At 45.6% G+C, this 16,713-nt stretch overlaps 1 protein-coding gene across 4 annotated transcripts in view; it reads right to left on the reverse strand.

Moving 5' to 3' along the window:
* SBNO1 (strawberry notch homolog 1) overlaps positions 1-12,659 on the reverse strand; it is a 31,206-nt gene extending 18,547 nt beyond the window's left edge. Inside the window, exons 1-7 of one of the 4 annotated variants that reach the window (XM_058816967.1) lie at positions 12,516-12,659; positions 6,145-6,278; positions 5,595-5,699; positions 4,435-4,744; positions 2,608-2,708; positions 1,399-1,495; positions 166-326 (exon numbers count right to left, since the gene is read on the reverse strand). In XM_058816967.1, the coding sequence (XP_058672950.1) occupies positions 166-326; positions 1,399-1,495; positions 2,608-2,708; positions 4,435-4,744; positions 5,595-5,699; positions 6,145-6,276 (906 nt within the window). In that variant the 5' untranslated portion in view covers positions 6,277-6,278; positions 12,516-12,659. Of the gene's footprint in view, positions 1-165; positions 327-1,398; positions 1,496-2,607; positions 2,709-4,434; positions 4,745-5,594; positions 5,700-6,144; positions 6,279-11,455; positions 11,475-11,619; positions 12,020-12,515 lie in introns of those variants that run through there. The other 3 variants (XM_058816969.1, XM_058816970.1, XM_058816971.1) reach the window with 3 other exon arrangements.
* Positions 12,660-16,713: the final 4,054 nt, after the last annotated feature.

Raw genomic sequence — 16,713 nt, forward strand, 5'->3', positions numbered from 1 at the left:
ATTTATCTGAGCTGAAGCTCACCTGCCATCTTCTAATGCAACTCAAACCTTTAAGCTCTTATTATTTTATCTCCTTGTAAAACTGACATAGCTGCACTAGTCAGATTTTAGTTTTTCTTCTTAAATTCTCTGTTAGCTTTTAAGCTGTGCTGATGTCTGGCATACCTGGGCTGCATAAGTGATTGCTTCCAGCTGCAAAGCTGACAACCAGCCACTGTCAATGGTTTCCTCTGATATTGATGTCTGGTACCACACATCAGGAGGAGTCACACTGGATAAGGAGCTGGTTTCCACCACTGGGTCAGGGTGACGCAGACCAATTTTTACTGGTGGAGAAAGAAGGGGAAGGAAGGCAGAAGTTGAAAACAAAATACAGAGTTCTGTTGCTGCAGCACAAGTTAATATATTTACCCAAACAACTTGCAATTGTGATTGCAAAGGCTGAACTCAACAACGAGAATGTTTCATTGCAACAATCTGTCAAGTGTTAAACTGCACTGCATATGAAGGAACACATTAATCTGAATTTATAACTGCAATCCTAACTTCCTCTTCTCACCACCTTCCCAGAATTTTTGTGATTAGATAAAATTCACTTTACAGAAAATTAAAGTATTTGTGTACTTGACTTGTTTGAGAAAAACCAGTCTGAACCTTGTTTTCTCAAAAAGGCCAGAAGCAGCCTCAGGATGCCAGAATCACAAAAGCAACATTCTTCTCACTATTTATATAGTGCCATTTTAAGCAGAATGAGAAAAGATTTAGAACAGACATGGTTTAATTGCTGACAGATCTCATCAGTAACAATAAAAATTAACCATTTAGCTACAAACTCTCAGCAAAAAGCCTTGCTTTTACAGCAGGTCACTGAATTCAGCAAACAAGATAACAGCTTGTTGTCAATGGGTACAATAAAGAAAAGAGAAAAAAGAGGAGATGGCAATTAACAGCAGTAAAAGATTCACTCAAAAACCAGCCAGTCCTAAGTAGTCAGGCAGGAACAATGCAGGAAGAATGTACTTAGGGTGATTTCACACCAAAATACTCAAACTAGATTCCTAAGTGTAGCAGTGAGCACTGAATCCCTTCACAAAATTTCCTCTGCTGAGGCACAAGGCATCTTAACAGAGGTAAAAAAACAGGCCTGATTTTAGTTCATCAGTCACATCTGTAAAACAAATACTGCTCAATGATACTGAAGAACTCCTCTTTAAAAATTCACTTATCTTCCAAATCTAGCATTTACAGAGGATAAATTTCCTAGGAAAACCCACAACACATTCAGGTCCTGTTAACTTCAGACAGTATCTATCTTCTGTGTTAGTAATAACACAGGAGTAAAAAAAATGAACTCTCAAAACATTCAGCCTTTTGATGTAACAGAAGATCAGGTCATACATTTTATTGGCATATATTCAGCATAGGTCTCTGCATGGCCCATTTCTTCTTCATCTTCCTCCTCGGGTTCCTCCTCTTCTTTTACTGCTGGCACTTTCTAGAATTGAAAAATACTTGTGTTAGTTCAACAGCACATGTTAATATTCCATCTCCTGGAAATTAACATGAGAAAAGAAATGAGGACAAACTTGCACTTCAATGTTTTAACACATGTAGGGAACAAACCAGTGAATCGCTGGGAAACTACACACAAATGCAGATTTCTTACACTCTGAACAACCCTCTAAAGACAATAAGTCAGAGAACTTCCTCTTCTTTGCAAAGAGATCAAGCACTCCAAACTCACATAAGCAGAATTAAAAAGAAATTCTTCTTATTGCATATTAAAACCTGACTATGACTTAAAGGAAATTGCCTTGAAAACATGACAGCCCTAATGTTCAAGTACCCCCTGGAGTGCCCTGCAGTTCCACATCCATGACACCATTCCACAACTATAGAGTTAAATTATCAGTTCTGTCCAGTATTCTCTGAAACCTGACAGTTGCCCATTTACTGTGACCCTGGCCAATGTAAACATATAAATATTTGTAAAGCACTCAACACATGAAAAATCAAACATCTTCCACAACTACTGATGTTTAATACAAAGAAGTGATCTGAAAAAGCCCTTCTGTATGGCAGTCACTGAGGAGCACAGTTCTTCCCAAACATCAGCCTGAGTCTAGATATCAGTGAAGATGCCAAAACTCCAACGTTTACAGCATCAGAAGGTAATTTTATTACATTTAGAAAATTGAATGATATTCAATTTAAATCTTCAATTTAACTGCCCAGAAGCACAGCCATGCTAGGGGGAAGTCTTTCAGTTTCCTCACTGCTAGCGATTTCAAAAGAAAATGTTTTAACCCAGAGGAAATGCTGCGCTTATCACCTTTAATCAGAGCCACACCCTTCTTGGCCCACAGCAGCTTCTGCTAATGACAGTAATTTCTTGAAATTGTCATTTATATCTAAGCTCAGCACAGCTGTTAACTTCACTCATCTAACCAAGTTTCATCTTGTGGAGCAACTGACCTTTTGAACAAACAGATGCACTTGACAGTTCCACCACACACAAGACAAGTATGAGTAACTCCTGGAACTGGCCACAACTGTTTATGGGCAGCAACACATTGGTTTGGCAAATGAATCATTTGTGCCACTTACCACAGTTGGTGAAAAACTTCTCATTTTAATGTCATTTATCCATATCCTTGCTACCTCTTTTGTGGAAGCCTCCTTCTTCACTGCACCATTGCTTAGGTCAGCTGCAAAAGAAAAGCTGTGGTTTACAGAATTCCCTCCAAACATCAACTCACATTAACATGCTGCTCTATTAATGAGCTGAAAGAGAAGTTTAAAGTAACGAGGAGCACAATGATGCTTCAAGAACAAATTTGTAACAGGATCCTTTAAGAAGACCATTCATTAACCTTCCTGTCTTCAGTCACAATTGCAAGGAACTAGGAATAGGGCTCAGTACACAACTAAAATAATTTGCATAAGGATGGATGCAAAATACTGAAAGCAGCTGTCAGGCTTCCATCATATCAATGCATGTAATAAACTTAGCATAATTGCCCCTAAAAACAATTAGGGCACTTGCACAAATAAATGTTTTCCTCAAAGGCACTGCATAATTTAACTTCTTAATATTTCCCATCTAGAACTCCTGCTGCCTGAATTATATGAAAAGACCATTTTCCTTTCAAGAGCTTCTCTTTTCCACAAGTATTTGCCATTTTTTAAAAATAAACACAAGGAAAGATCCAGAGACACAGGAACACAAATAAGATCAGGAATGCAGTTCTAGAAGTTGCAGGTCTCCTTTCACTTTACACAGAAGCTACAGATTGCACTGTTTTCTGCAGCTGTGCCACCTCAACAGTTACTGTGTGCTGGTGTCACCTATTCTGTGCTTCTCTGAGTTTTCACTTGGTTTAATAAAACTTGACTTATCCCCTTCTGCTTTCTCCCCTCCTCTTCCTCACTTCCTTTTCTCCCTGCCCCAGCTTCAGTTCATGTCCCAACTTGGGTTTTGGCAGCCACTCCCTAAGAGAAAGCAATGACACAAGGAGGGACATTCTGCTTTTTGTTTCAGTTCTAACTAACTGACAGCTCCTGCACTGCACTCTCTCTGCACACAGAAAAATAGGTTATGCCAACCACACCTATAAAATCAGCAAAGCTTGTTTCAGAGACAATGAAAATAACAGAAATCCACAAAATGCCTGTGTATCTTTCAGAAAAAAAAAGCAGCACTGAAGATATTTTCTAACTGAACTAGTCTGATCTTAACACGCTAAAATCAGAACAACTTGAAAGAGTTAGTTACACACACATGCAGCTTTTTCCTTACACAAGCTGACCACATGTTAGAAATAACATACACGGAAATATTATGGAAGAAATCACAACATGAGGATTTGGAGTGTGGTAACAAAGGACTTGTGGCATTTAACTTACTGCAGCACTTCAGAAGTAACATGAAAATAAACAGCAAGTTTTTAGGACTTAATTTCTTAAACAATAGATTTGATGCCTCCAATGAAACAAAGGGACAGATTTTCCTTTTGCAGGAGACAAACCACACAAACACCTTATGTGCTACAAATGTAGTTTGGAAGATGCTAAGTAGAAAAGTGTTTTAGTTTGTTGTATTTCTAAGCACGTGCTAGAACAGGAACTGGTGGAGACTCCAGTAACATAACTAACAGACTTCAGTAATGTTCACAAAATACTTGTACCAATTTTACAGCTGCAATCTGTCATTTTCCTTGTCCCATGCCACAAATTAAGAGTTGAAAATTTAAACTGTTATTTCATACTTCTCTGCCCTGAATTCTAACACTACTACAGTTAGAATGAATTTTATTAGGCTTCCTGAACCACTTTACCAGGATATTGTACTAATCAATGAAAATCCACCATGTGCAAAGATCTGTTATTCCACTATTTAAATAAATACTGTAATCACAAAGAAAGCAAACTCACTCGCTGCTGTCGCTACAGGTTGGGCAATATTAGGAGGTGGCTTCAATTTCATGAGTTCATTAAGACTGTTGTTCTTGAGCAGATCTTTCAGCTGAATCTGGTCCTTGGAAGGTGCAGTGGTCAAGGCATTGCGAACTGCTGGTGCTGCCACCGAGGGCCGGGTGGTTGTGCTGGTCTGGATGATCTTTGCTACAGTGATCGTCTGCCGCGAGGTCGTCACAGGCGTCGTTTTTGTCACCACTATGGTTGTCCCCAGAGTTGGAAGCTGATTTATTTGATTCAGCACAAAGGTTGTGGTGGATGGTGGTTGCTGGCAACAAAGAAGCAGGAAATTTTCAGAAAACAGTCAAAAAGAAAGAGCAAGCAAACTTTATTACACTTCGTTGAGCACACAGGATACACCAGTTTTTAGAAGACACTTGTCTGTCTTCAAATAACATGCTGAAGGTGCCAGAGTAATATCTTGTGCTGCAACAGTCTGAGCAAAAGTTATTTCTGAATACATTGTACGTATTTCAGAAGTTTTTTTTTTTTTAGATTTTAAGGTAAAGGAAAAAAAAACCCAAAAAATTCATCACCCATGACCACTACAGTTTCCTCCATATCTGATAAAGCCAGTCCAACCCACTGCTGGCCAAGGCTTGGCCACTCAGTGTCACTGGCAGTGCCTGTGAGAAGGCATTTGTTTAACAACAGGCAAAAACTGTTACACCATCAGCAGCTGGGATGGAGGAGTGAGAATATGTGAGAAAACCCTGCAGACACCAAGGTCAGTGAAGAAAGGGGAGGAGGCACCCCAGGTATGGAGCAGGGACTCCCCTGCAGCCCTTGGAGGACCCATGGATGTCAGGAGTGAAGTTGAGCCCAGGACAAAGGAAGGAGTGGGGAGAAGGTATTTTTAGATTTGTTCTTCTCATTTTCCTCCTCCGTTGTTAACTGGCAATGAATTAATTTCCTTGAGTTGAGTCTGGTTTGCCCATGACAAATTGCTGCTCTCCCTGTCCTTATCTCAACCCATGAGCCTTTCACCATGGTTTTTCAGCCTTTGTGCAGCTGAGGTGGAGGAGGTGGAGCAGCTTTGTGGGCACCTGGTGGCCAGCCCAAGCTGAGCCCCCTCCCCAGCCAAACCCCAAACCCTGGAGCAGCAGCTCAGCTCTTACCCGAACATTTAACAGGGCTGGAGTGGAGACAGTCTCTGGTTCTTGTTTGACAGCAGCTGCAGCCTCAGTGTCCAGCCCCAGCTCCAAGGCGCTGAGCGGCACCGACTGCAGAGGGAAGGAAGCAAACAAGGCAGCAGGAATAAAACCTTCAGGCTTTTGTTCCAGGCTGTGCCTCAAGTGGCTACACTCTGGCAGAGTGAAGGCCATCATGGAGCTTAAACGTGGTATTCCATTACACTTTTTATGCATTTTATTGCAGAGCAGCTAGACCCCAATGACATGAGAGCTCTCCATGGATACCTGGCATTATGTCCCCATGTCATGCCAGAATTAAGCACATTTCTGTCTGTACTGACCTCAAGTGTTTGACATTGCTTTTCTGTATGGAAGTTTAAAATTAATTCACAAGCCATTTTCCAATTTCAGTACTATGAAGCAAGAAACTTCAGAAAACTCCACATGCTTGAACCACTTGCCATGCACACCATCCCCTTTAACCCCTTCATCACAGCAAACCCAAACTCTAACAAATCCCTGTTCTTGTTTTAACCTGCTGAACAGCTGGAGTTGGTGCTGGATTAGCAAGAACCACGTCTGGAGAGTCAATATCAAAGAGATCATTTGGACTGATTCCACTCTCACTCAAAGCAGCAAGCAACAGATCTTGTCCTGGCTCCACCATCTCTGAAAAAAAAAAAAAAAAGAAAAAAAGAGAAAAAGAAATGAAACCGTAAGTACAAGTACATTTAACTATGATTTATTTTTTGCCCACACACAACTCCATTTCCTGCATTTAAAGGCATTCACAGTGCAGTCTCTTGTACACAGTCACTTTCTAGATGTGTGCTGGTTCTTTATTTGTAGGCTTTTCAACATACCACATTTAAAAGCAGGGAGAATTAAAGTTTATGGGTGTGATAGCATTTTGTGTAGTAAACTTAAGAGACCTTTTCTAGTCTTTGAGGCACTACATTTTCAAGGATTGCAAGAAATACCAAGAGTAGAAATAGTGAGACCATGTAATGCTAATTATCCATCTTTGTCAGTGAAACAACTGCACGAGGGAAGCACAATTAAAACTCATTTACTTTATCTTGTAACAAGTTAGTGATAAAGAGCTTATAAGGAAAGCTTTAATTTCTTGCTTGCCCTTACATTAGGTTACATTCATTCACTGGAGAAATTTTGTTTTGCTTAGTGGAGAGAACAAATGTGCCACTATTGTGGTATGTAAGTGCTTATTAAATAGGACACTAACATCAGGTCACAGACTCCTTTATGTGTAGGACAAGCAAAACTAATTTCAAAAAGCTATTCTAGACAGCATAAAAACTTATTAAAAAGCCAAATACTCCATATTTAAAGATGAAGAGAGGAGATAACACATTTCACTTGCTTAAGAAGGAAACCCATCTGCCTCAGTATTAAGAAAAAAATTAAAGTATCTCACAGAACTTGAGCTGTTGCTTATACAGTCTAAAATACACCTCAAGCAGATCTTAATTTCATTCACCCTCCACACCCCTTAACACCCACTGGGAATAAAACATTGGAACCCAATGAAGCCAAACACCTACTCTAAATAGGTAAGAGGACAAAATTATTTGTTGGCATTTTAGATGTTCATTCACAGGACTCCAGAACAGCATTCCCTTGCTTGTCCCTTGTACATGCACAGCTGAGCCACATCCAGCTGGCTGCTCACACATCTTCCTCAGCACTTTTAGCAGAACAGGTAATTCTTGTAATAAGCTGAGCCTCAGGCACTCAGTTCTTACTCTCCCCAGTTTTAGTCTGTGCAATAGCAGGGAGAAACCTTTTGGTTGTGGATTCATACTCACAATTCATGAGATGGTGGCACCACAAGTGCAAGATACTGGGACAAGGGGAAGATGCATTTTAATGTAGCAAAGACTCAAAGCAACGAACAATTGGTGGGACTGCTACTGACCACACACAGCCCCACCAAACACCATTTGCTTCTCAGAACCTGACTTCTTTCTTAAAGGTATTTGAGGTGAGTAAATAAATTTGCAGAATGGCCTTGTTTGTTGCTATGAGGTACAGAAAATATTAAGAAGTCATCTAGCACACTTAATTGATGTGGCAGCAGCACTTAAGGATGTCACCACGCACCAGCCTGTCTCCCAGAATCCTGAATGGGTCAACCAAAGTGCTAAGACCTGACCTTCAGTTTCACCTTCATTCTAGAAAGATTGTGCTGTCTCTCTCAAAAAAGGGGACTACATATGCACATTAATCAGACAGGATAAATCCTTCATTTTCAGCAGACTAAAATCTTAACAGTGACCATCACATCCAGGTTTAGAAGCCTGCAGCTTTGTTTGCTAACCAGAAACAGGTGAGGGGAGGAAGGTTTAAGTCTGCAGATGAGATTTTTGTTTATCAGTACTTTTGGTGTTCAGAACTTGAGAGCAGCTACTGAAGATGAATTTCTCTACAGAAGGGGAATTCACACAGATCACCCCATCAAAACAGCTCCAAAACACTTAAAAATCACAACTTCCATTTGGGAAAGAGGCATGAGCACCCTTGCACACAGGGCAACAACTCTGCTCAAAGGACAAATAAACTGTCTAAATGTACAATTCAAAACCATCAGTTAAGTCATTCCTTAGTCAGTATGGAGTTGTGCTCACCCCACTGCCAAATGAAGACATGACCAAAACTTGGTTGAAAGTTAAGGGACTGGACTAAATAGAGGCATAAAAAGGCAGAAGCAGCAGAAGTTTGGGGCTTTTCTCTTAAGAGAAGTAAGAAAAAATGAAAAGACTCGAGAAGTCTGAGTCTGCTCTCACAATACAGGAATGAAAGGCCTTTCTATGAAGTTGAGACTCAAAGCAAAACCAAAGCTAGAAGAAAAACCCACACCAACACCACAAAAAACATCTTCCCCAGCCACCCTGCAAGGGTGTCACAACCCATCCCATCTGTTTCATGTCCAGTTTAACATTTCCACGATGCCACTGACCCCAACATGTTTAACCTTTAAAAACATGATGGCTGAGACTTAGAAGTTTCAGAGTTCAGAAAAAAAAAAAACCAACTCATAGCAGGAATGCTTTAGTTGCTTATTTCAAAGTTTTCAGTAATGACTAGTGATAGAAACTAGCAAAGCAATTCCTACAATTTCAGAGTAAATATCTCCAGTTTAGAAACTCTCTTTCTAGCAAAGCTGTTTTCATCTAAGAAGTCCCCCAGCTGCACCCCTCTCCTGACACCCCAAATTTTAAGTCTTAAAAATTCATGGTTGCTCACAACCCAGCAAAAAGCTCAATAAAACAACAGCAATTGTTTGTCTGTCAGTTTGGACAATGAAAGTTTGACTAGTTTCACTTATTTTGTTTCTGTACAGTAGGAACAAAGCTGCATTGTTTGGAACAAAAGGAATTCTGAACTTCTAGACTTTTTACATTAGAAGTCACTGAATACTTAGCACCAATTTTAGCCTTTGTGCAACCTCCAAGCACCAATACTGCCCGCCCTCCTCATTGTAATTTAACAAGGAAATTAAATGAGGAAGAAAAAATATACAGGAGAAGCTGCATTGTGGTAACATTTTATTTTCTGTAGCACATGCTGGTTAAGCTTAAAACATTATCAGGCTGAAGCAGCTCCATAATCTTGCAAGGTAGGAGGCTCCTCAGCTCACACAAGTGAAAGTGACTTTATCAAGCTCTGCAGCTCAGCCTTGGCAATACTATATAAGGACCTGTTTGCCACATCTTCAAAATCTCCGAAAGAAAATACTTATTAAAAAGTTGTGAATATTACAAGCTGTTCCCTGAGGATTTCATCACTCAAAGAACTGTTTTGAGCATGTAGAATCTTGCAGATAAGATTGTCTATGTTTAGTGAGGTAATCCAATGTCACTGAGCAAGAATCAGCCTATTAAATGAAACTTAAAAAATGTATTTATAAAATTTCAACAGTAGTAATATCTTAATTACTTTCTTTGTATGAAGTAAAAACAAAATGGTATTTCAAGAAGGGCCACCAAAACACACCAAACATTTCTGTAAGGTGCTCTCCTGATGAAGAACATAGCTTAAAACTTTGATAAAGAGACAGTTTTGTGATCACTGCACATTATGTAAATAATTCCTGATTTAAAGATACAAAATCAGAATGCCATGTTTAATATCATGTCATGTATCCATGCCAACCTGGCTCTCTCTCTCTCCTTCCATTTTAGCTTTGGTACAAAGAAACAAAACAAAAAAAGAAAAAAAAAAGATTCTAAAACACATGTCAAGCAACCTGCTCTGTTTGCCCTGAGAAACATAATGGTAGAATCCCAAACAATGAAAAGCCTTTTGATTTTCAGGTCTGTGAGTTACACACAGTAACACTGCATGCCTGAAGTGCTCATTTAAAACCCATAATCAATTACAGTAGCAGAAGTTGCTCCAAACCAAACAGCACAATCAAGCAGGCACTGCTGTTCCGAGCCCTTCCACACGTGGGGCAGCCCTGGCTGCGAGTCCTGCCTGGGGCACAGACAGCACCCACAGCCTCTGCTCTGTCACTGCAGAGCTTCCCCACTGCCTTTCTGGGCAACACCTGAGCTGCACTGGAAGCCCTTTAGAACATCACACAAATGCTGGAGTTGTAGAGACAAGACAGCCTTGCCCTGCAAATTCTCTGCCTGACTAAGCCAGGAGTTATTATTGACCTGAAAATCTCACATCTCCCTTTGCAGCCTCTCAGAGCCCCATCCCACCCAACAGGATTCTCTGGATAGCCACGTGGGCTCTGCTCATTTCACAGCTTTTGTCTCCAGAAGGAACCTGGTAACAGCAAAAAAACAACAATTCAACCAACCCAACCCCTTCTGGTGCTCTCCAAGTCACCATCCAATCAAAGAGCAAAACCCTAATTAATGAACTCACTCATCCTTCCACGCTTTAACCTCAAGACGAGCGGTTAATTTTGCATTCACACGTACAAAGGTGTTCTCACAAAAACCAGGAGTTAATCCAATCCTGGAAAAATCATTCCCTCTTTTCCAAGGCTGGTCACCACTCAAAGCTTTCAAGGACATGAGGGACACTTCAGGGCACCCTAGGTTCAACTCTGCCTCAATGCTTTTCAATGACTGGTTTACAAAATTTACAACTGCCATGTTACACAGTCTGCAAATGTGAAATTCAGAACTTCTGAAAATGTTAAAAGACTTAACAATGCAATAATTTGGCATGAAATCTGCTGTCAGACTAAAGGGCTGGAGCTGGTAATTGGGCCAGCAGTGAAAGTTTTTAAGAAGTAAAATCTCAAAGAAAAAGAGCAGCGTGTGAGCACCAGGATCCTCGGTTTTAGCCTGGGAGGCAGCTCCAGGTGTGTCTCAAAGCCCCATTTCCTACATCCCTGACCCACTTCAACGGCTTTTAGAGTAACTCTCAGCCAGTTTTGAAAGCAGAGTAGTCTGGACAAAAAGACAAACTGCCCACATTTTATTTCTAAATATTAAGATTGCATACAAATATAACATCTCATGGCTGCGAGGGAGATACAGAATACCAATTCAAATGTCACGCTGTTACACAATTTCAATTCTTGCTTTACAACATCAACTACAGATTTTCATTTTGGGGGGAGGGCAGCTTACAAAACATGAATGTATGTTTTTAAATAATTTTAATCCACACAGAACCTTGGTAGTTTAAAGCCAAATAGTCTACCACCGAGTTAATTCCTAACTTCACACTGTGCCGTTTGATCACACTGGATTTTTTTTTACTCACTCTGGAGATCAATTCAAGGGTTTTATTTTTAAGGATTTACAAAATCTGCTTCATCTTTAACAGATATCAAACACACAGAACCAGCCTAAGAGTACCTGAAAGAAAGTACAGGAGTTCCGATTTATACCCTCAAATGCAGCGTGGAACCTGGTCAGCTAAAAATAATAAAGAAACATCCCTAAAAAATCCAGGAGAAAACCCCAAAAGGCCTCTTCCCCATTAGACTGTTGGAGCATTTCTACGTTAAACTATTACTCACCCTAGCAACCTCTGTTTGAGGTGCGCTCGTTGCGAGTGCCTGGACTTTGAGGCCGTGTCCGCCGCCGCGGTTCGGCTCCCCGGGAGCAGCGGGGCCCCGAGGGCTCGGCGGGGCGGGGAAGCCCCGGGGGAGGCGGCGGCAGGGCCGGGGGTCGGCGGCTGCGGCCCCGCCACCCTCGCACCAACACGTGTTCCCGACATAAACTTCCGGGTTGGGCCAGAATCGGCTGCGTAATCCCGTCCCATGCGCGACTTTTTGTTTCCAGACCTTCACCTCTTTAAAGATCCCTCCAACAGCACCGCGATCCCGGGGAAGGGCGGGAGGGCTCCGTCTCACGGCGGCTTCGGGAGCCGCTCCGGCACCATAAATCAAACACCCCCATCCCCCCCGCCTCGTTTCTCCATTTCGAACCTCATCAGCGGCCGCGGAAAGAGCGCACAAAGGCGCGGGCCGGCCCGGGGGGCTCTGCCCGCGCAGGGATGCGGCGGGGGGGAGCGGCCGAACCCAGCGCCGCGCCCGCCCCCGTTAGAGGAGCGCTCCCCCAGACCCGGGGGGCCCCGCGCCCGCCCCCGCGCGCCCCCGAGCACGAAGTTCGCGGGACAAGCGGGGCTCCGCCGGGGCGGCGGCAGCGCCCAGCCCGCCCGCCGCGCCGCCCCCAGCCCACCGGGACCCCTGCGGGGGCGGCCGCGCAGCCTTCCCGGGCTGAGGCACCGAGGGAGACGCGGAGCCGCTCCCAGCACAACGGGTCCTCCCCGGACACCCCCGCGCCGCCGCCGCGGGCCCCGGTGAGGAGCTGAGGGGAAGAAACCCCCGGGGGGGGAGGCCCACAACGCGGGGAGCGGCCAGAGGCGGCCAAACAGGCGCGACGCCAAGCAAAAGAGCAGCGCGGGACTTACTCTCTGTCGCACTCGATCCTCCCGTGGGCTCCTGGAAGTCTCCGCCGCCGGCCCCGCCGCCCGCCGCTTTCTAACTCACGGCCGCCATCTTTGCCCTCCCTCCCCTCACAGGGGAGGGGGGGGGCCGGGGGCCGCCCGCACCACGTGACCCGGGCCGCGCCTCCCTCCCCCCGCCGTGCCGCGCGCGCTCCCCGCCCACGTGACCCCGCCAGCCACCGCCCGCCGCTGGCGCGCGCTCCGCACCACGTGACCCGCCCCCCGCCCGCGGGCTCCCCGATCACGTGGCCGCCGCCGCCGTCTCGCGCCCACCCCCCCCCCGCCCCGCGTCCCACCGCCGCCACCGGGCCCCGGCGCGCGCTCCCCGCTCGCCCCCCCGTCACGTGACATGCCGCGCCTCGGTTTTTCCCTGCCCTCAGCAAGGGGAAGGCAGAAAGTTCCTCGTTCCCTCCCCCTCCCCAAAAAAATCCCCGGCGTATCCACCGTCCTTCAAATAAGCGACGTCCCTGCGGGCGGGCCCCGCCCCATGGCGGCGGCCGCGGTCGAGCCTTGGCGATCCGGGCCCGGTTCCCGGTAGGGTGGGGGGAGGGGAAGGCGGAGGCGAGCGGCTGCTAGCGGTCACGTGACCCAGGCTCCCGCAAGATGGCGGCTGCCGGCGAGAACTCGGCAGCGCGGCGGAGCTCTCGCGAGATCTCGCGTTTCTCGCTGCATCACGGGGCGGGGGGGGGGGGGAGGCGCCGTGCGCGCGCCCCCGCCTGAGGCGGCGTTGTCGGGAGCGGCCCCGGAGCGGCGGGACCGGGCCGTGCCCCGGGGGCTGCGGCGTGAGGGGAAATGCTGGAATCTGAGCTCATCCCCGCCCGTGCTCCCGCTGCTGAACGCGTCTCACTTCAGGCGGCCCCTGGTCCCGTCCGGTCCCGTCCCTCCGCGGTTGGCGGCTCCCCGGTGCGGCCGGTGCCCCCCGCCCTGAGGACTCCGCCACCTCCGCCCCCTCACGGCACCGCGGCTCTGCAGAGCTCCTGCACAGGACCCCCCCAGGAGAATGCGGGGGTTAGCACTGCTGCGCTCCCTGGGGTGCTGCCACATGAGTTTTCCCTTGCGAATTTTGTACGAGCTGCTAATGTGAAACTTGGTGCTGCAAAGAGTGAGTTAAAATCTGGAGATCCCTCAAGCTGGTTTCACATTTGGAGATATTTTTTTTTAGAGCTGGAGGTCCCTAGACTGAGAAGACTTGTTAAAAGAGACAATCTTCCAATAAAATAATTTCCCAGTTGTGTAAAAACATGAACATTTGTAAGAACTTTCACACAGAATTGAGCCAGACATAAATGAAATGTGAGCAATCATGAAATACCTTCAAATGTTCAGTATTACTCATTCAATCTTATGCAAGTTTGCTTATTTTATGATTAGACAAATTTAACAGGGATTAATATAACCAATAAAGGATTAGACAGATTAAGGCTAAACTATTTAAAGACAAAGCAACGTTAATTAAACTGACTAAGTAATTCAGATTAATCAGTGATGCTTCAGATGGAGTGAACGATGACAGAAGTGAGGCCAGAGACCAGAAGAACAATTTAAATGGCAGCTTTTATCTTGGTTATTGCTCTCTGCACACTTCAGATGAAGGCATGATGAAGTACAGCTCACACGTGCTGAATCGAACTTTACAATCGTGACAGGAAAGGCAGGGTTTTGATGTCTTGAGTTGAAAAGGGAGTTACCTGTCAGCGTTTTGATCATCCTCGACTGCAATAGGTGAGTAATCTCACTGGTGGAAATGCTGCTTTCCATTGGCGTGGAATTAGCACAGGCACATTTGTCTGCAGGACTCCGTTTCCATAGAATTTTGGCATGTAATTCACAGAGCTCATTGCACTTTCTAGTCAGAGATGATTTTATCATTGGTAGATACAATTCTGAATATAATTATATTTTATAATCTATGAAATGCAGTTAGCACCTACTGGCATTTTACTCTGTGACTTTATAAAATGATGTTGCTTAATGTAATACTCAGCAGTTACCCTCAGGGATTGTTTTCACTTGATTTCTAGTGGCTGAAACACAAATTGTAGGGATTTCATCTTGTGAACGAGAAATTTGTGTAAATGCTGTCATTTATTTTGCAAATTGCAAATATGACAGGTGCTGTCTGAGAACTTGCTCTCAGGTGGGAACATTTCACAAGCATCTCCTTGGTATATTGGACAGAAAATGAAACCATGAATTCAAATATTAGATTATTTTTTTTTTAACTGGATAAAGTGTTCATCTAGACCGGAGAGATTTACCTTGAACGTTTTCTTCCCTTTCTGAGCAAATCAACGCCTCGCTCGCCCTTCCCTCCCTTCCCCCACAAAACAATTTCACATTTCCGCAGTCAAACGTGGTGCTCGCGGGGGCCGCTCATGCGGCACTACGGGAGGCGCTATTTGGGTCACTGGGTTTCAGCGCTGCTTCCAGCGGCAGCGGCCCCGCTCCCCTGGATCCGGGAGCGCTCTCTGCATGTGCTGCTGCCGCCGCTGCTGCGTGTCCCGAGTCCCAGCCGCGCTCCTTTGGGCCCGAGCCTTGAGCGTTTTAACTTCTCCTCGTCCCTGGCTCGTGTTGGCAGCCAGCTGAGGGGTGAAGCCAGCGTGTTTTGCTAATTCACGGTGTGATCCCACCGCGCCGGGAGCAGCGGCCACTTAGAGATGACGCTGTTTTCTTTGTTGCTCTGGGAAAGATAATTCCTTGGCTTCCTTTGCCCTCTACTGGTGGCCCGCACGGCTTCGGTGCCAACTCAGTTCCTTTGCTTAATATACATATATAAAATAATTATCTAAAATATACAACCCCCAACAGCTGAGCAAACAGGCGTTTCCAGAGCTTTCCCAAGACATTAGGAAGAGTGCTTCCTACTATTGCAAGAAGGAAATCATCTTAGTAATTTATGAAGATCTTTTTTTCCCAGCTGGGTGATAAGTACAGTGCAAACTGGGGTGGAAAAATCAGAGCAGTGTCTGCTCTGGTGCTTTTGCAGAGAGCTTGGAGTACCTGACTTGATGGAAGAACACCATGGACACGGATGTTCATGGACAGGATGTCAGCTGGCTGCAGCTTTGAGTTTACAGGGAAATACCCACGGTGTTTTGGTTGCTTCTCTGTGCCTGGTGATGGAAGACCCAGATTTAACAAATGTCAGAGCTGGGTTTGTTCTGTCTTCTCCCAAAGTGCCTGAGTGCAGAGCTGTCACAGGAAGGGGAGGGGGTGGCCTGGAATGCTGTGCTGCCTCCTGAGACTCTGCAGTCACACTGAATTCCTGCCCTCTGAGCCCCCAGCTGCTGTGGGACAGCTTGGAAAGGGCAAGGCCTGAGTTCTTGCTTAAGATGAGAAGGTTTTTTTCCTGTTACTGGCTGTTTATGCACTGTGGGAATGCCCAGAGACAAGGAGCAGCCTGAGGCTGCAGATAAGCCTGGGTGGGAAGGGAAGCCACCCCAGTGGTGATAGGGCTTGGGCCAGAGCAAGTGCCACCCCCAGGTCCTGAGCACGCTCAGGTGGCCTCGCTGCAGGAGGGGTAGCACAGACAGGAATCAGGAGTCATTGCTCAGTGTAAGGGTTCTGCTTATCATGGAGCACCAAAGTCCTGTGTGGCAATTCCTGACTTCCAGCATGGCACCCACGTGGCATCCATCCACATCCCTGATCCATGCGTGCTTTGAGTCATTGCTGTGTAACTCTTTGCCATTGTGCTTTCACAATTTCAAAGCCTATGTACTAATCCTGTTGGCAGCTTCTGACCAGGGAATCGATGCTGAAGGCAGTTCCAGCTCTCCTGGTGATAATGATGGCTCTGTCATCTGGCTTTGTAATATTTTAGCTGCCCTTATTATGGAACGGGGATTTACATAAGGTCTTTGATGCTGTAGTGCAATGCTGGAGCATTACCTCTCTCCAGGCAAGCTTGGAAGATGGAACTAATAGACTTAAACTTCAGCCAAGGAGATCTGAGCTAAACATCGCGTAAATCAGCCTAATAATTGCACAGAGCAGAGTTTTACAATCCCGCCAGGATTAGGAGTCTCCCAAATCCCCACTGCGAGGCGGCGTGGGCCGTGTGCCCTGCGGAGGGTGCAGGAGGGAGGCGGCGCTGGGAGGTGCCGGTGCACGGGCCCAGCGGGCAGGCCCGGTACCGCCGGCGCTCCGCGGGCTCGCGCGG

This window comes from Ammospiza caudacuta, chromosome 18, assembly GCF_027887145.1.
Source record: "Ammospiza caudacuta isolate bAmmCau1 chromosome 18, bAmmCau1.pri, whole genome shotgun sequence".
NCBI classification, from domain to species: domain Eukaryota; kingdom Metazoa; phylum Chordata; class Aves; order Passeriformes; family Passerellidae; genus Ammospiza; species Ammospiza caudacuta.